The sequence below is a fragment of the Maylandia zebra genome, linkage group LG19 (assembly GCF_041146795.1).
Source record: "Maylandia zebra isolate NMK-2024a linkage group LG19, Mzebra_GT3a, whole genome shotgun sequence".
NCBI classification, from domain to species: Eukaryota; Metazoa; Chordata; class Actinopteri; order Cichliformes; family Cichlidae; genus Maylandia; species Maylandia zebra.
Genome location: NC_135185.1, coordinates 7,135,448 through 7,158,732, shown reverse-complemented (window position 1 = coordinate 7,158,732; position 23,285 = coordinate 7,135,448). Strand labels below are relative to the sequence as shown.

Genomic DNA, 23,285 nt, shown 5'->3' with positions numbered 1-23,285 from the left:
ACATTCTGGTCTACAAACTTTCCACATGTAATTTCCTTCTTATCCAAAATGCAAAATAGTTCAAGGAGTTGTATAAGAAAATACACTGTATTATGTGTTTTCTCATACAACTGCTGTATTTTTTAAAATGAATTATTGCTCATTTATATTATTTTAAATGAAATAATTTCATTCCAGCCATAAATTAATAATTAATTAAACTCTTTTTTTTGTATTTTCTTTCGTCAGATTCTCTGTCGTCTGGTGATGATGAAGATTATGATGAAGACCCTGAAGGTGCAGGTAATGAAAATGGTGAATTCTTTTCTTAAACCACATTTCACAATCAGAAAGTATGATACGTCTCTCATCAGGAAATGCAGTATTGTGCAAGAGTGTTGAACCAGTCCTCATCTCTTTATAGTTTGCAAGGAAAATGGTAAATGGGTACAGCGATTTCTTGAAACATGTTCAAACATATGTGGAAACACAGAACATAGGTCAACAATAGAGTTTGTAGAATGATAGCTTAAGTCCATATTTATTATGAACACCTTTACTCTGCAATGCCGATTGAACTCTCTTAGTCAAGCTTTCTTTAAGCAGTCTTCATAAATAGTTCTCCAGGGTTCTTCAAGGACATTTAAGGTTCTTCAAGGTTCTTTGGTTTGTTCTGTTCTCTGTAAAGATGATTCCACACTGCTTCAGTAATGCTGAGATAAATAACTGATAGGGGTCTACTGTGTGTTTTTATATTCAGGCATGTTTTTATTGGATTGGCAGTGTGTTTGGGTTCATTGTCATGCTGAAAATGAAGCTGTTGCAATTCAGACACTTTTCAGATTGCACTGCATGGTGGGTCAAAACCTGATGGTACTTTTCTGCTTTTAAAGCTCCATCAATTTTGATAAGATCTCCAACAGCACTGGTTGAAATGCAGCCCTAAACATGACAGAGCCTCCACCGTGCTTTAGCTCTACACATCCCTCTGTCCTCACCTGCTCCATATATATGATGTAAATTTGAACCGAAAAGTTTTAAATTTGGATTCATCACACCATGAGACCTGTTGCCACCGACTGCCAGTAAAGTTCTTGTGTAATTTGCCATACCTCAGTTTTTTCCTCTGTTTCATTCCATAAAAATTCAATTTTATTCAGTTTTATTTATACAGCGCCAAATCACAACAACAGTCGCCTCAAGGCACTTTATATTTTAAGGTAGACCCTACAATAATACACACAGAGATAAACCCAACAATCAAATGACCCCCTTTGAACAAGCACTTTGGCGACAGTGGGAAGGAAAAACTCCCTTTTAACAGGAAGAAACCTCCAGCAGAACCAGGCTCATTGAGAGAGAGAAGGAAGAGAGAAGAGAAGGAAGACAGGATGAAAGACATGCTGTGGAAGAGAGCCAGAGATGAATAACAAGTGTGATTCAATGCAGAGATGTCTATTAGCACATAGTGAGTGAGAAAGGTGACTAAAGAAGAAATACTCAATGCATCATGGGAATCCCCCAGCAACCAAAATGGCATCAGAAATCAACACCATTTCTGATGAGGCTTGGAGGAACTGAAGGGCCAAATGCATCTTTAAGGTCCTGTGTCAGATATTTATAAAGTTATAAATTCCCTATGTCGTACATAAATGAGCTCTTCATATTATTTACACCACACTTGCACTTTTATCCTCAGAAGTTAATGTGCAGTTTACAATTTAAACTCATTTCATTTGTCATAGTGATAAAAGAGTTCATCTGCAGGAGCAACAGCACGTCCCCACAAAGTTGCTTTTATGGGCCACTGTGTGACTACAAATGGATTTATGCAGGCTTGTATGAGCGTAATCAGAGTTGTATATCTGTAATTGACATTATATGGCTCTTATAATCGCTCGCATTAAACCTTCCCCCCACAAGCACAAAACTAAATGCCACTGTCGCACAGATCAAAGGCTGCTGTTTCTCCAGCAGGTAACAGCCCCTCTCACTGCTCTTTTGTGATGTGAGCTGTTTTGGCATTCAGAGACCTGCGGAGTTCAGGTGTAGGTGAACAAAGAACGAGGAGGGATGGCTTTCACTGGCTGCACACACTTTACACGCTCTATTCTGTCAGCTAGCATGACTCCAGAGAGACAGAAAGCACCTCCACCCCTCTCGGCAAGCTCTCGACCAGCCAGACGCCACACTGTGCTGCCTTTGTTGTACCATACGGAGCGAGACAGCAGAAGGTGAGGTGCTGACAGTCAGAGACGAATCTAAAAAATGAGAGGAAAGAGTTGATGGAACTACAGTAATAAAGGGAAGACAATGGGATGTAAGTGAAAGGTAAAAGATAGAGTGTAGGATGCAGAGACGAAAAAAGGGGGAGTCAGCAGACTGTATAAAAGTGAAAGCCCAAAACATGCTAACGATGTCAAACAGACCATGATATGTTGAACCAACTCCCAGTCCACCCTTAACCACTCAACAAAATTGGTGCCAAAAGCAAAATGCGCAACTGTTTCAGTGACAGAGCGACAGGCGCACGCCCAGCCGAAATCAAAGCCCCTTTGTGAAAGTCGCTACAAAGATCCAACCAAATCAAACGTCGTCACACTCAGCTCAAACTAAAATAAAACTGAAGCTGAGGCAATGATTGTGGGAGATACTGCCGCTCCTGAAACTCTCAGTGCCCCGTGGTCATCATTAACAGTTCACCCAATCGTTTGTTATCCAGCTACAACGATTGCATGGCGAGAGATGGATCGGGAAGGGGAGATGAACTGGTGTTCAAGAGAAACAAGAAATTTTAAATGTTCTAAAATCATGTGAAAAACAAGCAAAGCTATTCCACGGAAATATAAATGTGGCCACTCCAGAACCAACAGCAACTAGGTGTGTCCAAAAATAAATAAGAATAAGAATAATGCTTTTTAAAGTGATCTGGAATTAAGATGGTGCTCATTTAATGATTCTGGGGAACTTAGTTGCATCTTATACCAGTTTCTAAATGTTTGATCTGAGGTCATCTTACAAATGTTTTACTTCTGTCAATATCAACATTTAAACTATTCAACCTACTCAATATGTGTGAGAGACTCAAACCTAATATTGCTTCGTTTTCATGTTTGACTTTTAATCTTTCAGACTTGATTCAGTTCGACTTCAATTAGAATTGATTTAATTGATTGCTTTTATCCAGAGAGATAGAAAAAATGAACAAAATAAATACGTTTTCTTAAAGAAAACTTCCCGATGCGGTCTTTGTAGTGCAGGCCGCTTTGGAAAAGCTTGCTAACAGCTCCAGCGTAAAATCTCTGAATGCACAGCTTCACGTCGCAGTGAAAGCCTGCAGTGTGTTTTTTCTAAACAGGCTGAAGTGGCAGAGGCGGTAACAGCTTACGGCAGACATCCTGAATGCCGGTAAATAGCCTCAGACTGCCAGACTTAATCTCTTAAAGTAAGTCTACCTCATGACATATAAGGCTCTGATTTCCTGACCAAAAGCAGAGGGATTAGCCCAGAAACTTTAAACCCCTATCGCCGCTTAATGTCCGCAAAGCCAATGCTAATTAGCCAGCTGTAGCAGGAAGGAGCCATGTGACAAACCACACAACCAGACAGAGTCCCCGAAAGAAGATCCACATCTACAAGCTGAGCAGACGATAACAGATATGTGGAGATGGTGAAAATGTCGGGGTATTAATTAATGAGAAGAGAGGGCGCAGGAAACAAGGAAAGGAGGCAGCATTAACCTGACCACTTTAAGAAAAAGTTTCCAGCTGGGGAAGTAAAATATTTACTGAGTAATTATTCATCAATGAGAGTTGCATTGTTGCTGTCGGTAGACTTCTTTTGTTAGCCTCAGCAGCATTTTGAGATATTGAGAGTGAACAAAGATATCAGGGAAACAGGTGGCCTCCTCTGTGCAACACATGTCCAAATTAATTAGCGGTACCTTTGCAGCTGAAACAGCGTGGTGTGCATTGTTTTCAACATGTATTTCTGTGTTTGTCATCTTTGCAATTTTATGGTCTTGGAGACACAAATTTAGCAGAAACCAACACAGAGACAGTCTTGATTCATTTGCCAGGTGCTCGTATGAGAGGTTTTCTCAATAGGATGTGGATGTCGTCACGCAGTTTTGCAGGTGGATTTCAGAACAAGCTGAAGGTTGCATTCAAGGACGAGTGCGGTCCGACCCAGGAGTTAAGAGCGCTTGAAGTGGGGAGGAAGAGGCCCTACCTGTATGATGACCTACATGATCTTTAGAGCATGGCCCTAAAGAAAACTGTTGGAGAGCCAAGGTGGTTTCAAGGACTTTGCTGTCTGTGGACTATTTTTGCAGTCACAAAACTTGTGTAAAGTGACCAGAGCGATGCCAACTTCAGCAATGAGTGCGCAAGAACCTACCACTCGAATCTCTCAGACCTGACGTTTGATCTCTCAAAATATGCGTAAAAACTTGAAAAAACATTTTAAAATGGAGTGCCCTGAAGATGCTGCGCTGACAGATGGGCAAATACAAAGTGAGCAATTTTTGAACAGCCGTCCGCCCTCACACGATGAATGCGAATTGAGTGTGTGAGTATTTTTTGCAGCATGGAAAGCAGCGAACACACTTGGAGCCTGTGCGAACTAAAAGGGCAGCGTGTATGTGAACGAGGGTGGGAGGGTTAATCTGTGCTGTGCTCCTGAGCTATGCAGCCTCCTTGTTTACCCTGGCAGGAGAGCAGAGAGCTGGACGCCGGGCCACGCTACGCTGCTCCACAGCCGCCATTCCTCCTGCTCTGTTTGCCTTGAGTCCCCGCAGGCCCTCCAGGGCAGTGTGCCTTCAAAGAGCCCCAGTGTAATCTGTAATGAAATCTGCCTGTGTGCTCGCAGGCGTCAGTGAGGGCAAATTATACAATTACACAATTAGACCCCCCCTTTTTTTTCCCAGATCGGTGTCTGAGCGCTGAAGAGACTTGTGCCGTGGCGATCAGCACTGCACTGTGTCGTGCTCCAGCTAATTGCTGTTGTACTCAACATAGCTGATAGAGGAGCCACAGTCATGCTTCTCCAACCTGCAGCACAGATCCATGAGCCAGAAAGACGTGAGCGCACTAAGACGTTTATGAGAAAATCTTGAAAATTCCAATTCAGTTACGTTTTATTTAGGCGCTTTATATTGTAGACCCCAACAATCATAGGAACCCCTATGAGCAGGCACTTGGTGACAGTGGGAAGGAAAAACTTGCTTTTAGCAGGAAGGAACCTGCAACAGAACCAGGCCCATCGAGGGGCATGGGGAATGGTTGGGGGTGAGACAGACATTAATAATGACTAATAATGAAATGTAGAGCAGTGTATAAACACAAAGTGAGTGGAAAACAGATGAGTGAAGGAGACTCACAGCATCATGAGAAGCAGCCTAGGCCTATTGCAGCGTAACTTAAGGGAGGATTCTGGGTCACCATATCCACCCTAATTAGAAAAACAATATAATAATAATAATAATAATAATAGGGGAAATCCCAGCTCCAGACCAAAAAGTGGACGGTCTTCCTATGTTAGCTTGTGCTTTTTGCACAATATTTTGCACCATATCACTGAGTTTGAGTCTTACCTTAAGGGCTGCAGCCGCAATGGGGAAGAATATACCTGCTGACAATGTGACACTTTGTGTGCCTGCGGAAACAACCTTCTTCCTTTGACTGATCTCTACCCCGTCTGTGTTGGTGGGATTTCTCCAGCCACACTTTGAAATCTGTTATCAAACATGAAGCAAGCAAGGCGGATCACGCTCGTGTATTTATAGGCTCCCAGAGAGATTCCCCTCGCAGTTAGCCTCCGTGTCTGACAGGTGGGCATGACACTGTAGCTGCTGAGTTGTGCTAAGATGTTATTGTAAACCAGTTTCCACTACAGCGACTGCATATCCGTGCAGGGCAGGGTTATCTGTCGAGTCCCTTCTAACCCCCCTCTGCGAGGGGTTGAGGGGTACCAGCCCTCCCCTCCTCCGTGCCTCCTCGCCTCCCTCCCAGAAAATCCCACTCCCCTCTTCTGCTGAGGAAATACCATCCTGCCAATTAGACACGGGATGGGATTCCTGCGTGTTGCTGAGCATACAGAGCAAGGCTGCGCAGTAAATCAAAAGCATGCTGAAATCAAAATATCGACGGCTTTTTCTGAACTGGAAAAGGCTGCGGCTCTTTCACTTTTTTCCTTCTGGTGGAAAGTGTCTGCATCAGCTCTCTGAAAAGTAAGCTGTTTTAAGAATCGGCAGAGCCAGCATATCGTATTTTTGAAGCACCAGAAAGAAAGCTTTTCAGTCTCGCGAATAAAAAAGATTTTTTTTTTAAACTGTTAAATCACCGTCCCCGCTTAATCACGGCATAATTTCACGTGGAATAAACATTTGTTTCGGCAAGCTACTAATTGGCTTAATGGTTCACAGGAGGTGATTGTTACATCTGGAACACGTTGAATGAGAGGAGACTTGCTCGCATGAGCAACAAGTACAACAATGGGCAACAAATTACGAGAAGATTTCAAAAGCTTCATCCAGACTGCCTGACTGACGGCTGATCTCCTGATTCCACAGAGGAGAGCGTCAGTCAGAGCAGCTGAAGGTCCGCGAATAAAACAACCTTCGTGTGTTATGGTGACAAAACCACAGAGACTCCTTTAGTCCGTCCTGTGAATCCACCTAAGCATCTATTTTGGGTTATAAGCGTCATTGTGGCTGAAGGATCAGCAGCAGGAATATGTTTTCAGGCCCAGATGAGTTCAGGACCCACAGCAGCAGCAGCAGGGGAAGGAGGAGGATGAGGAGAAGGACCACACATTGGGTTAGAGACTTGTTTAAAACCTCACTGAGCGTTTCTGTTTGACTGAGTGTGTGTCTGTGTGTCAGTGTGTGTGTAGGGTGGCTGATTACCATGCCAAAAAACAATGTGTTCAGACTGCTTTTGGAGGATTGTCCCAGTGTGGAGTGTGGAACTTCGCTCCAGAGACAGAAAAAGAGAGATGGAGGGAGAGAAGTCATGAATTCAAACAGACACTTCCCTTTTAAGGTGGAAGCTGTGTGTGTGTCTGTGTGTATGTGTGTGTGATTGCACGTGGAGGGTGTTTGTCTTTGCGAGCTGGGGAGTCTCTAAGTCAGCCAGTGGTCTGTGTGCTTTATTAGCAGACACACACACACACAGTCTGTTTAGAGGGTTCAGTAACATCCTGTTTGTTTGCTTTCTAAGAAGATAGGTAGGTGTCTTTAATCGCTGAACATCTCTCTCAGTCTGGTTGCAATTACTCTGTGAAGCTGAAGCCAGAGTTTGATGGTAGGAGCCAAAGTGTCAGAAAAGTATCAGAACACCCCAGACATTTGATAAATAGACACACAGTAGATCAAAGGCATTTATAGGTAGATGTTATATCGAACGGTGATTGACATCTCACCTGAGTTGCCAAGATGAGACGGGAATTTGCCCGTTCAGCGCTCGAGGGTGAGAATTACTTTTTAACTATTGCCTGACTCACTCAAATACACACACACACACACACACACACACACACACACACACACACACATACACACACAAGCGCGGCTATTGAGATGGTAATTAGCTCCACTCTCTCCTGCTGCATTTAGAAAGTAAAAGAGACATCTGATGACCGGTCAGCCAACTCCCCAGCTTTTGTCCTGGGAAGCACACACACACACAGATTATACCAAGAGGAGAGTGAGCAAGCCATGCCTCGTTGCTCTCACTCTCCACACCCACACAGCATGGACAATAGCCCTTCCTGACTCACTACGCTCTCTTTGTCCACCGTCTTCTCAATACAACTCAATAAATCGCCCTGACAGGTTTCCAAACTCTCAAGATCTCATGATTCAGACCAACTCCTCATCTTGTTATAGAGGAAAGATGGTAAGATGGTTTTGTCTGGTCCCCCCGTGACGCTTCATGCGTCCGTTTTGAGCTCTTTCAGCATCCGTCAAACTGTGTTTTACACCGCTGGCGCATCTTCAACTTAACTGTATCTCTGTGGACAGCGGGGAAGGGCCGACTTGGAAGAAAGATTGTTTTATCAGTAAAAAATGAAAAGGTTTCATTCAAACATCTATAAGCAACTCTTCCTTTGGGATATCAAAACAAAAGCCTCATGATTTACTCAAGAAAAACATCTTGAAATCACAAAAAAAAAGAGCTTAAAATGACTGAAAATGAATCACAGAAACCTAACAGTGTACATATGTATTAGTCTCTGTAAACACTGCAGGTACTCTGTGTTGTTAGATGAGGGAAGACCTCTGGTGACACCACATCTGTTCTGGTATAGTGCATAACTCATCCAAGATGAAGCACTCGTTTAAAAAAAAAGGGCAGAAGAGCAACTTGTCCCATCTGTGCCGTCTTTTAACAATTACAAAAACATGTAACTGTAAATTCCTGGAGGGTCTTTCCCCAAATGTTTTATGATCTAAGAGTAAATGGAAAACCGTAGACAGATCTGTTTGGAGAAAAAAAAAAGTGGCATCTTCGTATTGCGTGAGTCTGCCTTATCTATTTAATGTCTTTGAAATGGAAATATTTAAAAGTCTTAAGAGTTTTCAATGAGTCTTTTGTGTTTTCCCAACAGAAGCGCCATATTGGACCAGGCCAGAACGAATGGACAAGAAATTATTGGCCGTTCCTGCGGCCAACACCGTCAAATTCCGCTGCGCTGCGTCTGGAAACCCACCACCAACCATACACTGGCTGAAGAATGGCAAAGAGTTCAAGGGAGAGCAGAGAATGGGAGGCATCAAGGTGAGAGCAATAACATGTTAACACCTAAAGGTTAAAGGAGCAGGACTGTGATTTATAGATTCAAATCTTCACACAGCACCAAAAAAATCTGCTTGGCGGAGTCTCATGTTCTTCCCTGTTTGAGCTACTGTCAAAGTGCCTTTTAGCAAGGCATTTTAATCCCCTGCTGCGTGTCCATCAGTAGATCAGTGTGGGTGTTGCAATGTTCCCTGGTGTGAATGTCTATAACTGGGAGACTGTGAAGCAGAGTGCTGAAAGAAACTCACGCTCTGTGAATCTTCTCACGGTAAATAAAGGTCAGGAAACACGCCATAGTCGAGGACACCCCCGGCACTCAGAAACGGATAAGCTGAATATGAATTTAGGGTCAGACCGCTGTGCTGAAATCAGAATGGTTCACAGATACATGCATGCTCGCGTGATAGCTCAGTGTTGACAGTAACCCAGTGCAGCAGACAGCTGTTGTGCTCAGTTTTGTCATCGGATTCACTCTAAACACTAGGCTCTCGGGTGGAATGGCACTGCTTAAAGTAGCGGGGCTTGGTTTACTTTTGTTTTCCCTTAATGGCCCTGAGCTGCAGAATTAAAGGACAAACTTGGTGTGGTAAGACCATCGGAATTCAAACAGTAAAAACGTGTGTTTTGGTTCAAAATAAACTTCAACCTAATGGCACATAAATTCTAAAATTATGCCCAGAGATGTAAATTCTTTTGAGGGTCATTCAGCCTGTGTCTTGTTATTTTGTCCTTCTCATTCTTCTCAGTGCTTTCCTAAAATGATGGTGGGGAGACTGTTTTAGATGCTAACATTCACATATGTGGTGAATTATGTAAGGGAGAGCTGCATTAATTTGTTACTTTCTAACCTGAAATTGCTGTCATTTCAGCAATTATGATTTATTAAAATGTAATCAAGTCATTACTAATGTTCCAGAAAAAAATGTACATGAGGTTTGCCAACATTTAGTAACATTAGCCACCCTAAGTTAATGCTTTGTCTGCACTTCTATACTTAAACTCACTAATTTCAGAGTATTATAGCGCTCAAATTACTAACTGTGGCTACACTGAGGGCTCTAGAAATATCGAATAGTGTCTCCTAACAGTCACTGTACACGTGGACAAACATTTTTCAGCCAGTTAAAGGAAGTATATATTATCAGATAATGACGGCGTTGTTAGCTAGCCATTACTAGCTAGCTAAGAGCTAGCTAACAAACTTTTTCATTTCGAGGCATTGCAGTTAAAACCCAGTTAATAAATGCAATTGGGTTTTTTATAAGCGTGTTAAACTGTCATCTTCACTGCTAAAGAATTTAGTATTATGTTTTGTGAAAGCACCACAGTTGTGCTAAACGTTAACGTTATTTCTAGATAGTGTTACAGTAGGCTGTCAGAATTCACATACTACACAAGTAGGTATGTAGAGGACATAGTACACTAACTGAGAGTGTATTTGCAGAATAATTGCTGAATTAAAAATGAGAAAGAGTGAGGTTAAAGAGTCAACTGAGACAGGTTTTTTATTACAGAAGAGAGGGAAAGTGTCCATTTGAGCTATTTCCTATTACTCTAACATTTCATCTTCCACTTTCAGCGGGGTAATCATGTGTCAGACTGCTATAGAAGCAGTGAGAGACATTTGGCCTTTAAAGAGTTAAATGTAATGAGACTCTTCAGCTATTAACAGTTTACAGAGATCTTCAACATCTGCTCCCAGCAGACCAACAGCAGTTGTCTCCCTCTCTCTGTCCCCACTCTGACACACACACAGATTCACACACACCTGCCACCAGTCCTCAGGACGCTCCAACTTTGACTGGAGTGGTTCCCTGACAGCAACTTTTAGCATGTGTAGTACACATGAAGATTAATGGATGAGAAATTTTGTTGTTAGCAGCAAATTAATCCCAAACTGAGCGCTCAGAGCACTTAGATGTTTAATCCAACTGTTCAACAAATCTCTGAGTTCTCCAAATCCCAGAGTTGTTCTGTACTCACCAGTGTCCAGTTAAAGAGCACAGCGGAGGTGTTTTTAGCATTAAGGTCTGGTCTTAATGTCAGCGCCATCTTTGTATTTTCCTCACACAAACTCAGCCTATGCAGTGTGTATAGCTTGGTGTGTTTGCCCCTGAAGCAGCAGTAACCATTTTGTACACCTTTATGCTTTAATACATGCTCCTATGGGATGCTCCATGTATAGTTAGAGGTCGATATGTATAGCTGCCTCTTCATACTAAGCCTTTACGAAGTATGTAAAGTCACATTGACCTCGGGCTGGCTTTATTTGAGTGTGAGCTGTGACACTAACAAGTCATTAACACAAATTCCTGTACATGCTCTGCTCTGTGTAGCTTGAGCAAAACAACCACTGCTGTGGGTTTAATTGTATCTGTGGCCACTTGTACTCTAAGGATAAAATGATCCAGTGGAATGGGACGTTGTAGTTGCAGTACAAGCGTAGGGACTGAATAGGTTCTAGTAGTGGCTTGGCCATTTCTGCACACTATGGCCTCAGTTATTTCACTGTTATAAATGGTTAGCATTAGCACACGTAAGAGCACGTCCTGTGATTATTAAGACATTCCTCTACGTGTCTTTATCAAGACGTTTTCACACGCTCCCCTCGTCCCTCCCTTCTTTCCCAGAGATGCTTCGAAATCCATTTAGCTAATCACCATGTGACCACTGTTGGCCTTAAGGGAGGTGAACAGAGAGGTCATCCTCTATAAAATCACAGTGCCGGGTGACAGACAAGTCTGTGACCCAGCTACGTTTCAGTGAGGTCAAGGGTGACAGCTTCAGTCCATCTCAATGCCAAGAACTGCTGCTCGTCATGTTATTCTGCTACTATGCACGCCACAAATAACGCCCTTCTTCAAATGCAGACCAAGAAATTTCCATAATGGCTTAATTTGCACTAAAAGATATTAACACTGAAAATCTAGTCACATTATCCTCGGTTAAGTTGATTGATGTGCCTGATAGTATCTAATATAATTTAATTTGCCTTTTTTTTGTTCCTGCCATATGCTTGAAGTTGTTAGTCCACAAACTACTTTTATGCTTTATTCCTTAATCCTCCATCTCTTATTTTTTTGTCATTTTAGACACAGTAACTAATGCCGGTCATGTTAAACATGATCTATTGAGGATACTTCTTTTCTCAAAAAAGTCTAAACTTGTAGCACAAAATGATATTTACAGGTAATAGTCATTAGTCTTTCAAACTAACAGCTAAAGTTTGAATAATAGTTGTGTTAATAGAAATATATTGGTTCATCTTAGTGGGCTGGGGGTGGTTAGGGGGGTCTCGGAGTCCTGACAGCCTGACAATGGCCTCTTAAAGACTCTATTCCTCCAACAGGTCGTCAAGGTGAAGTCGCTTCCTCCAGCATCTATACTGAAATGACAAGATCATTTTTGATGTGACAGCCATGGTTAACTTTGGCTGAACGAATTGGCTTCGGATGGGGGGATGAAACGACTCTGTCGCACATATCTCAGGGCTTGGAGTGTGCTGGTTGGGGACTGACTTGCTAACTGATCCATGCTGACGGGCACAGTGGAGTCCACTCCATGTAAGCGCTGCCCACCAGCCAGTTTGTCATTTTCTCTTGAGTGCCTTCAGATCTGCGGACGTGTGAGAGAAAGGCACTGACTGAGTGGACCATTAGGGTCCATTAGCCACCTACAGAAAATACGTCCTGTCTTCACGCCAGAGTGCTTGAAAACAGCCTTTCCGAGGATGCACTACGTTCACCTTTGTTGCTTATAGACTTCCGCTTTAACAGAGGGTTTGACAATCGCTCTTTTCTTTTGCAAATATGCACACGTCTAAACTAGTCTCCGGTTTTACTTTTCTTTTGAAGAATTTATTGAAATGTAGGGGGGAAAGTGGCACATTGACTCTTTTGTCGATCACCATCAAAACTCTCATATTTTAAATACAATTAAGATGTTGACATTGAGCATTTATCCTGAAGGTATCTCAAAGCAAAACAGCTTACGTCTATTTTCAGTGGTTACAATGTAATCAGGGATAAAAGTGCTCTCTTGAGATTAAGGGTATCTTTTACAGGAGGCTGAAGTAAAATGATGGCAGAGATAATGTCATCTCTGTGGTAAAGAGATTCAAAGGTGTTATTGTAGGGTCTTTATCTTACATGAAGTGCCTTGAGGCAACTGTTGTTGTGATTGGGCGCTATAAAAATTAACTGAATTGAATTTCAGAACAGGCAAGAAAACAAATGGCAGAAGGCAGGATTGTATTAATATTCCACCCATTTTGAAGCATTTTTTCTGGCCACACAGCACTTTTTTTTTTATTAGATCAATGGATTTTATACTTTATTTTGCATAACTAAACTTTTTAAAGCTCTTTCTAGATTTTTTATTTTATTTTATTTTTTGTAGGTCAAGCTGCATTTACCAGCTGCTGACAACGGTATTATCAGACAGTCTGGCTTTCAGTGTTAATGTCTTTCACATGCTTTCCATTCTGGAAGGTAATGTATTTCTGGGGGAAAATGCTGACTACAACAAAGGGATTGTTTAATTTACAGAAGAGGATCAGCAGAATGATCCGTGTGTTAGCAGCTCCAGTGTCAGTATTTGATAGTCTAACCCTACAGGCCTGTATATTTGTACACTGACACCTTTTTCCCCATGCAAGCTGGAGGCTGTTTCAGATATTCGCTTAAAATTTTGCAAGCACTTTACAATTCTGTTGAAATGCAACCGAGAGAGCTAAGCGGTGCATTAGCTGAAAACTAAAGGAAACTAAATAGGATGTGTGGCTCATTTATGAAATGGAAAATAAAATTCCAGCAGTGCGATGTGCCAGAGCATTGTTCGCCTTTCCAGACAACTGCGGCGCTCCTTATTGTGAAGGCCAAGCCCTAAAGGTTAAAGTTCAGCCGTCTATTGAGCCATCAGATGGACGTGGCAAGAGATGGGCGTGTTGTCAAACCATTGAGCCAGCCCGAGCCTTCGACAGACAAAGTCATCGCCGTTGTATGATGCCACATATGGCGGATGGGATTTTGTTGTGCTCATGCTAAACTTCGGCAGCACAAGCGAGGCTAAAGCTGACAATGTAATTATTGTGTTTCATTCCTTCCAGGTCGCTCAGCACTTAACTGATTTTTCAATCCCTGTTTTGACAGCTTTCCAAGACGGGGCTCTTAAACTGGCTCCACACTGTTGCTTTTTAAGACTTTAAGCACTTTAAATCCTTGTTTTTTCCACTCCGGATTTTAACACAGCCTGGATTGTGAGTCTCAGTAGGCCACGCAGGAATTTCTACACATTGCAAGATTATTTTTGGACTCCTTTTTTTAATTTTAGACCAGCCGCACGTCTTTTTCCCCTCTCGGTCATTTTAATCAAACACATCGCAGATATCAAAAGATAGATGATCCAATTTTTTGTTGTTTTTTTTACTCATATACTTCCATTTTTACAGCCTTCTGCTGTCTTGCAAAGCTAAACTTTACCAGCTTTAATAGCAACCCCCTTAGGGCTGCATCTCTCTGTTTCTACCTTCTCTATGGGTCAAATTAGACGGTAGCGCAGATCCGGGCCACTGGTCCGCTCTGACACACTCATAAATTCTGGTAACTGGCCCCGCTGGTTCTGACAGAAGCTATTTTGTGAGGTGAAGACGGAGAGTTTGGACTATAAAGGGAAAAGAGCTTCCTGTGTTTTCTCAGACAACTAATACACTGCAAAAAATGTCAGCATCTTTGCCAGTCTCTCAAGCTCGCTCAGAGTCCAGAATTTGATGAAAAGACGTGAGAGAATCTGCCCATTGGATGAGGGAACTGAAGTGTTTTCGATGGCAATCCCGGTGAAGCAAAAGGAAATGCCTTGAAAGGCAGTTTACTTTGTCCCAAAATATTTCAGAGAAAAAATTAACACAGAATACAAATTTCAAGTTGTTTCTCTGTCCTTCTCAGACTCCTGAAAAGCTGGTAATGTCTCTTTCAAAGTGCACTTTTTGCAGTGTAAAACTGCCTGTCCATTCCCATGGCATGCTCTGTGCGCTCCGTACATCCACAGCCAAAGCCTTAAAACCTTTAAAGCCTTGTATGACTCTAATGTAAGCTGCTTAATAATTTAATTCTGGTTGGAATCTGGCATGATTGGAATGGATAGGATTATCACATTTGGGGACTAATGCTACGAGTTCAACAGGGGTTAGCCAGTGTAACATGGTAATAAAAGCCAGTGATGTGTGTTTAGAAAATAATGAAAAGTGCCAGGAGGAATTAAAGTAGAATGGCACTCAAAGTTAATTATTACCGCAGACAAGAAGTTCGGTTTCAGTAGCCACGATATTAGTGGCAGTTAACACTTTAAAACCGAGTGCGTGTATCAGACACAGATGTCTCGGGCTAGGTGTGAAATCAGAATCTGCAATGTAACAGCAGCTGTCGTATAAATGTAGTTGCGCAAAAGCTCCATCTGAACTGAAAGTTTGCAAAGAGTTACAAAGCAAAGAAGTCATGCTTTGGATCGCTCTCTTTCTGTATCTCCTGGTGGTCTTGCCCACTACTGAGCTTGAACTTGTTCTCATATTTTACCACCTTTTCGGTTCCCCCTGCATGTGTCGCCTGTTTTCTGGGGGGTTTTTATCCCTTCACTCCCCTCTCAGCTCAGCTCAATCCCAGCCACCACAGCACAAGGCGTCACTCAGCTGCTCATGAGAGCAGCCATTGACTTCGGTTTGACTCCTGTCTCTGAGAGGGGTAGACGGGGTGGAGCCAGCCCTTCTGAAGAACCATTTGCCAGCGTCGAGCGAGCCTATGTTACCACGCAACTGCAAAAAGCACACACAGGCATAATATTTACACTGTTACATTATTTTCCGTATACGCCTCCAAGAGTGGGAGTCAAGAAGTGTATACTGTAAGACAGACAGAGGAGAAGAAGAAGAAGTAGGGGAGGAGAATTTGATCCTCGGCATACAAATATATACATATATATATATATATATACCTTCTGTGAATGGCTGGCTGGCCACCAAAATGTGTGGGGTTAAATGTTTACAAAAACATTAAACCTTCTCTGGGTCGGCACATTTTCCTTTGCGGGTGATGTTAAGTGTTCCACCCTGAAAAGCCTCCTTGTTGACATCACTCACTCCCGTCGTTAGTAATTCTGACCTCTCGCGGAGTTCACTCTGCTCCTGTCTCGCAGCGCTAAGCGCCACACGTTTCCACTTAAACCGTGGAGGTCATTCCTCTCGGCCCGTGGAGACTCTGCTTATCGATGCGTGGCGGGTTCTGTCTTCGCGCCTCGCGGTGCCGGACCGCTCGTACGTTCGCTCTCCCATCCGATAGACTTCTGAATCTGTCAAGTTAGTATCTGTCTGCTGCTGCCATCCAGCCACACCTGGTTTGAATTACTACACACAATTCAACACTCGGGTCTCCGGGGATGGCTTGCTCCTGAGTGGCACAGTGGAACCACTTTCAGAGGTGCAAAAGAAGAAAAAAAATCCTTCTGCCCTCACTGCAGGCGGAGAGAAGAAAATACTTCTCTGCTATTTGAAAATGTCATATTTCATCAAGTCATGATTCCAGTTAGTTTAACTGGTTTCTCAAACATATGGCGTGTGCTGCGTTCTTTTTCTTGAAAAGGCCGTTCCTTGTGATTTATTCAAAGCGATACCTGATGGCACCACTCTCTGCAGCTTCCCTGGCCGCTGCGGGCACGCGGAATAATTTCCCATTAAGACGTTTACACCACGTCAAAATATTGCGTTCTGCTAATCACATCTGTTCTGCATCAAGCGGGATGCAATTAATAAAAAGAGGTTACAGTTGTGTTGTCGTTTGAAATGTTTGTTCAAAAGGGTTTGCACCTCAGTAAACATGCACTGCACAAAGGCCTCTCCTGTTTACCGAGCGGTGCGCTCTGTGATGTTTTATACCAAAGGATATCAAAGGAGGGAATAGCTCTGACAGTAGAGAGGACGCTTTTCTATAGCAATAGCTGATATTTATTGGAGCAATTTCTCTATGGTGACCGTCTTATTAAACGTAGGAATATACTAAATGGGTATTTGTGTGTTGCTCTCTTGAAAATATGAAAGCAAATTCTCCCAAAGACTTCTGCACCCTTGTCATTTTTTATGACATATACTAAATATTCTCTCCTCTCTCATCTCCGTCGTCCCTCCACCCCATCCAACCCCAAGCTGAGACACCAGCAGTGGAGTCTGGTGATGGAGAGCGCCGTGCCGTCAGACCGGGGAAACTACACCTGCGTTGTGCAAAACAAATACGGCTCCATCAGCCACACCTACCAGCTCGACGTGCTCGGTGAATGTCTTTTCTCTTCTGCTGTTTTAACAACACATAACTTAACACACAGCAATTATAAAAGAGCTTATTTTTAGCTGTACCTTAAGTCTAAATTTCCTGCAGCATATTATTGCCACAAATGAGTTGTGGTAATGACTATAATTTCTTTTTCCTCAGAGCGTTCACCTCACAGGCCCATCCTCCAGGCTGGTCTGCCAGCTAATCAGACGGTGGTGGTGGGCAGCAATGTGGAGTTTCATTGTAAGGTTTACAGCGACGCCCAGCCTCACATCCAGTGGCTCAAACACATTGAGGTGAACGGCAGTCGCCTTGGCCCCGACGGTGTTCCCTACGTCAACGTGCTGAAGGTGGGTCTGTAGCTCAGAGCTCTTTGTTTTACATCTGTAATGAGCCTGAGTCTCACTGCCTGGAGTCGATCTCAGTCTGCGATAATTCTACTCATAATTAATCTCTCCTAATAGTTCTGTTTAATGAGCTTTTACAGTAGGTGGGTCTGTGGGGCCCACAGGCTGTTTTCGCTGCAGCCTGAACCCGAAGAGCTCATTCCTCAAACACCATACCTTCATTATGGGGAAAAAACACACACCTGCATTTTGCGACATACCACACCATATAAAAATGGATTCTCATAAACCTAATAATAGCCCTGTAAATAATTTTCTCCACTTAACCACGGCACCTGCACTGCTTCAGTTTATTCTAATGCTGGCCTGAGCAGTGTGGTTCCATACTGGTGATGATGGAGCCAGTTCACTTATAATTACAGTGTTTTATTTTCTTTCTCCTTTTTCTTATTTGTTCCTTTTTCTTTTTTTCTACTCATTTATGTCATGATGAAACAGTAAGAGGATATCATTTTTAAGATTGTCTCAGACACACAGCTCTGGCTGTCAGCACAGACGTTCTAATTCAATTCAATTTCAAATCAGTTTTACTTGTTAAGGTCCAAATCGTAACCGTTGTCACCTCAGATCACTTTATATCGTAAGGTAAAGGCCTTACAATAACACAGAAAAAACCTAAACAATGAGATGATCCCCCCGTTAGCAAACACTTGGTGACAGTGGGAAGGAAAAACTCCATTTTAACAGGAAGAAACCTCCAGCAGAAGCAGGCTGAGGGAGGGGCAAGGGGAATGGTTGGGGGGTGAGCACGTATACTAACTTAGTGCAGGATTGTACCCAGTGATTGCGCATTGTGTCTCTTCCACCACTCTAAATGTATTCATGTTTCTTTAATAGGCTAACAGCAATTAATCATGCTTAACCAGCATTTCCACAAGCCAATCAGTCGAGTGCCGCTTACTGGTTACATTCGATTTGAATAAAATATGTTAGGAGGAAGTGCACGAAATAGGCAATAGCTGCATTTGCAGAGAAATATTTGTTATTGTTGAGATAAATGTCATGGTTTATCCAAATATCAGCTGTTGGTATTTCAGTCTCATTGCAAATCCCAGATTTGTTTATTTAACCACTGGAAAGGAGATTGCCAAGGCAGTCATGTTTGCATTGTTTGATTCAGTAAGTGACAGACTGACAATCACAACAACGAAAAGGTTTTCTTTGTCAGATTTCCTAAAATCTATATTTGGTTACAACATTATAGAGAAGAAGAGATACTTGACTTTTTTTTTATTGCGCTTTATTTCGTATTGAGTCAAACCGTAATTCAACTAAAGAATGTCAGAAAAACAAAATACATGAATAAAGTGAATCAAAAATCCACCCTAAAGATTATAAGTCTGATCAGTCAAGGTGGCCCTACGTGTTTACTTGCTTGGGAAAGAACTATTTAATTATAAATCGAGCTGGAAAATGATGTATACGTGACTTGCATTTTCAGATGTCCCTGTAGATTAATCACAACTTTTCTGAGCTATTCAGCGTTGCCCGTCTTCAGTTTTTGTCCTTGCCCTGATGAAGCATCTTTTAGTTTTTAAAAAGATATTTTAATCGCATACTTCCTCATGAAGTATTAGGAAAGTGTAGATAGGATTGTCCTCAATCAATCGAAGAGAGGGCAACAACCTTAAACCCACTTCGAGGCGTGTTTTTAGATCTGGGGTCTAGAAAGGAAGACTCCCATCCACATCGCAAAACCCGAGAGGGCTTAGCTGTCTCATTTTGACCGCCCCCCCTCCTTTTTTTCTTTTTTCTGCCTCTGGAGAGAGAAAGAGGAGAGGGTGAATAAAACAAACATCTGGTTTGGACTAAGTTAACTGCTGTGGTGGCGGCAACGCAGGGAGAGAGGCAGGCTCTGCTAACCGCCACTGCCGTCAGATGTGCTGCGTCGCGTGGTTTGAGGAGGAGGAGGAGAGAGGAAAAAGGGAAGAGGCAACCAAAAAAGCCATGGAAAAAATTAGTGGAGGAACACGAGGAAGGGCAAAGTCAGCAGGGAGAGGGAGAGAATGTGTGACAGATTGGTGGGCAAAGATGGAGAGCGAGGGCGAGAACGAGTGGCTGGGGTGTCAGAAAAGCAGCGAGACGGGCGGGAGGAGGAGACGAAGGAAATAAGATGCAAACGTGAAACAAGAAGAGCAAGAGATAGAAGCTGAACAAAGCGCATGGAGAAACGTCACAGTGTTAGCTTTTCACATATGAAAGTAACTGTCCAGGTACAAGAGTGCTCTCAGGTTGCAAATAGATTATTTTGGAGCTGAAGCCTTTAGATGATAACCTTCCTGAGTTGAAGAGATGCTCAAGGCCTGAGTTTCTAATCTTCTAACACATTATTAGAATTATTATTAAAATTTTTAAATATCTTCACACTATGAGTCGTGAGCTTGAAGGTCTGGGTTACTCCATCTTGACATTAAAGTTTCATTGACTTTTAATGTCAAGTCATTTAAATAAATAAATGAATACCTTCACTTGTTACATGAGACGCTCTCCTATCCGCACGTTCAATATGAGGCTATATGAGCCTGGTAGTTTAGCGAGGTGTCCTAGGTGCTCACTCATTTAATGTTGAAATGTCACTTTAAATCTGCTGGATTCACAGTTATTTTATGACTTATTAAAACACTGACTGTGCCGAAGCCTTTTACATCAATGTAGTGTCATTTAATTTATGCTTGAGCTGAAACACGTGGGTCGTTTGTGGATAAGAGATATGGTTGTGGGTGCAGTATGTTGTCTTCGTAACTTCACGACTTCAAACACAAGATCAGCATATAAAGTGTCCAGCAAATCTTTAGAAATGTACGTCTGAGAAGGTGGAGTAAAATAGAAAGCAAAAGGACTGAGAGAGTGAGAGTAAGACAGAGCGAAAGAGGAGGAGAAAGAGAGAGGCCAACAAAAAGAGAGAGAAAGAGGGGGGAAAGCAAGCCTGTCAGCCCAGACTGCGGCTCCACGCTCTATTTTCGACTACCGCATAATTGAAACAGTATTTACTGAGATTTGTGTGTGCCTCCCTCTCTCTCTGTCACTCTCAGTCTCTCTCTCTAGGCCCACCACAGTTCACTCAGACATGATATGCTCTCTCGTGTGTGGCATATACTGTAGAAGTTAAATACAGCTTAGGGTGAGACGAGGGGGTCAAAAAAAGAATTTTTCTTTTCTTTGTTTTGAGAAATGCCTGAATCGTTCTTTTGATGCCTGGAAAAAGAGTTAACGATGAGTGACTCGCCCCGCACGGGGGAGGGAGAAGGAGACGTCTGGAGCCAAGCCGTGGATGTTCATTAAGCAACTATAAAACATGATATGTTTTCTCCTTTATGCGCCGGGCCCGTTTAATAATTTAGCAGCAGTTTCTCTGCGAGCGAAGCACCCAGTCAGATCGTGAGTGTTTACACTCACAGGTTTACACCCTTATAGGACTGACATACTGTAATGCCTTTAAACTAGCAACAGACAGCGCGGATTGGTGCGAGTCTGCAATGTATGGTTCGTGTGTGTTCCTGTTGTTGCGTGTTTATGATCTTACAGGTTTGACATGTTGCTTTTAATCAACAAAACTGACAGAATGACACTATGCCTCACTGTATCACTCTCACGTCATGTTAGCATAGCTTAGCATAAATCTGTAAACAACTGGAAAGTCATAGCCTGGCTGTCTCTGTTTTTTTTTTTACAACAGCAGCTTATAAAGGATTTATTCATCATGCTTTTCATTATTTTCTATCACATATATACTGTTACAATAGTGGACTAAATGATGAGGATGATAAGACTTCTTTAAATGTTCAGTTTGAGGCAGTTTTTTCCAATGATGGCTCTCTGTGATGTATGAAAACACACGGATCGGCCAATCAGAAGAAAGTTTGCCTTAAAGGGAGAGAAGCTGGATCGTTTTTGAGCTGTGAAGCACGTATAGCTATGTGGAGATAAGAATGAGCGTAAGAGGTCTCCTTTGTTCACAATAAACAATGAAACTAAGCTAATAACACAAAAAAATGTTGTAAATGTAAAAACCAATGTGCAGTGCTTCTTTTAGATGTGTGTGTAGTATGTAGGTTTGCATGTTGTTACTATGTGTTTTTGCAGGAGCTGTGAAGGCCTCACTCTGCCTTTCAATTTTCCCTTTACAGAGTGTTGTCAGTAAACACATTGAGACCCACAGTAAGTTGAAACTGTCCAACGTGACAGAGAAAGATGCCGGGAAGTACTGGTGTCGTGCTTCAAACTTTGTAGGAAAGTCAGAAAACGCTTTCTGGCTTAACATATACAAACCAGGTAAATTCTGAACTCTGGGCGAGAACCGTCGTCACCACATTTGATCTGCTGTGCCTCTTCCTCTCTGCAATGTTCCTCTTGGTTGTGGGTTTTGACTGGCTCGCTGGCTTGCTGACACCTATACACATTCATCAGTGAGGTTTGAGTTCTAATGCTCGCATTTAGTTAGCTAATGGCCATCATCTATTTTAGCTCCACTTTGTCTTCCTTCCCGGTCGATAAGAGAAAGACAATATTGCGCCATTAATTAATGCAAAAACTTCAAAAGTCTCTCACACACACACACACACACACACACACACACACACACACACACACACACACACACACACACACACACACACACACACAGATTAAAGCCCACATAAAACCTTTACTGACCAAAGCGTACCCGTACACAAACAAGCCAGTATTGATTTCTCTGGGAGAGCATCCTCCTGCTATATTAATGTGCTTTTATATGAGAGCATGCAGCAGGCGTCTGGATGTCAGTGTTCATTACTGAGGCACGGGGAATAAGTCCTCCACCTCAGCCTTTACTAAGCCACATCCAGCACTGCCTTTGAATCAAACTAACCTAGCGGTCATCACACCAAATGATATTTGAAGAAAGAAAAATCGCAACTGCAGTGATGCACTTTTTAGGCTGGGCTTTGGTGCTTAAAAAAAAAAGTTGATGTTGATGATACTCTTGATATTTACAAAAAGTGCACAGTGACAAGATGGCGTGTAAGAGGTGGGAACTCAGACCCTGTTGTATTTCTGTGAGTTCCTTTCTCAAGGCACAAACTATTTAAGACTAAGACTGTTTAAATCAAGCGTGCAAACTGATTTACTAACGTTAAATATCTGCACAATTTAAAAAGCTGGGGGAAAAAAAGGGTTTTTTGTGCTTTATGGCGCTTTATTAAATCACCCATAAAACTAACCAGGCCTCTGAGCTCTATTTGGGGATTGCGGACCATTTAATAAATCTGGCTCTCTAAATTTTACTTGTAAAAAATTCAGGTGAAATCCCATTTTGGTAATGACATCTTGCAGCAGTAATCTTAAACTAAAAATATCTTTTTAAAACATCTTTACAAAACCCGGTGCTTATTTGAATTTGTTTTCTTTTAAAAACATAAAGGATCTAGGACTGATCCTTGAGGCATTCCTAGAAAAACACTGATCCAAAGGCGCAAATCACTTTCCTCTCACAAACACACAAAGACCTTCATAAGCAAGTCCAGAACCAAAGGCAAGCTTTGTCATCAGGTCAACTGTACGTGGTTCAGTTTAAACTCACGGGTGCATTTGGAGGCAACAGAAAACTCTCCTTATCAAAGAAGCTTACAGAAGTCTGTAAGAAATATTTTGTGTTAGGAAACTCTGTTATGACACTTCTGCCTGTTCTAAATGTGGAAATGGATGCCTGTGTCTTACGATTCCACATATGAAAGTAAATCACTGCTACAGTCTAGAAAATTCTTGATAGGAGTTCATTACATCAAAGAGTGCCTGTGGCGTTAGGCTGA

At 42.3% G+C, this 23,285-nt stretch overlaps 1 protein-coding gene across 7 annotated transcripts in view; it reads left to right on the top strand.

Moving 5' to 3' along the window:
• Positions 1 to 23,285, top strand: part of fgfr3 (fibroblast growth factor receptor 3) — a 66,773-nt gene that overhangs the window by 24,915 nt on the left and 18,573 nt on the right. For 4 of the 7 annotated variants that reach the window (XM_076877259.1, XM_076877260.1, XM_004554768.4 and 1 more), the window contains exons 4-7: positions 229 to 294; positions 8,590 to 8,759; positions 16,966 to 17,089; positions 17,249 to 17,439. In XM_076877259.1, the coding sequence (XP_076733374.1) occupies positions 229 to 294; positions 8,590 to 8,759; positions 16,966 to 17,089; positions 17,249 to 17,439 (551 nt within the window). Of the gene's footprint in view, positions 1 to 228; positions 295 to 8,589; positions 8,760 to 16,965; positions 17,090 to 17,248; positions 17,440 to 21,623; positions 21,769 to 23,285 lie in introns of all 7 variants that reach the window. The other 3 variants (XM_076877261.1, XM_023152340.2, XM_012920090.3) reach the window with 2 other exon arrangements.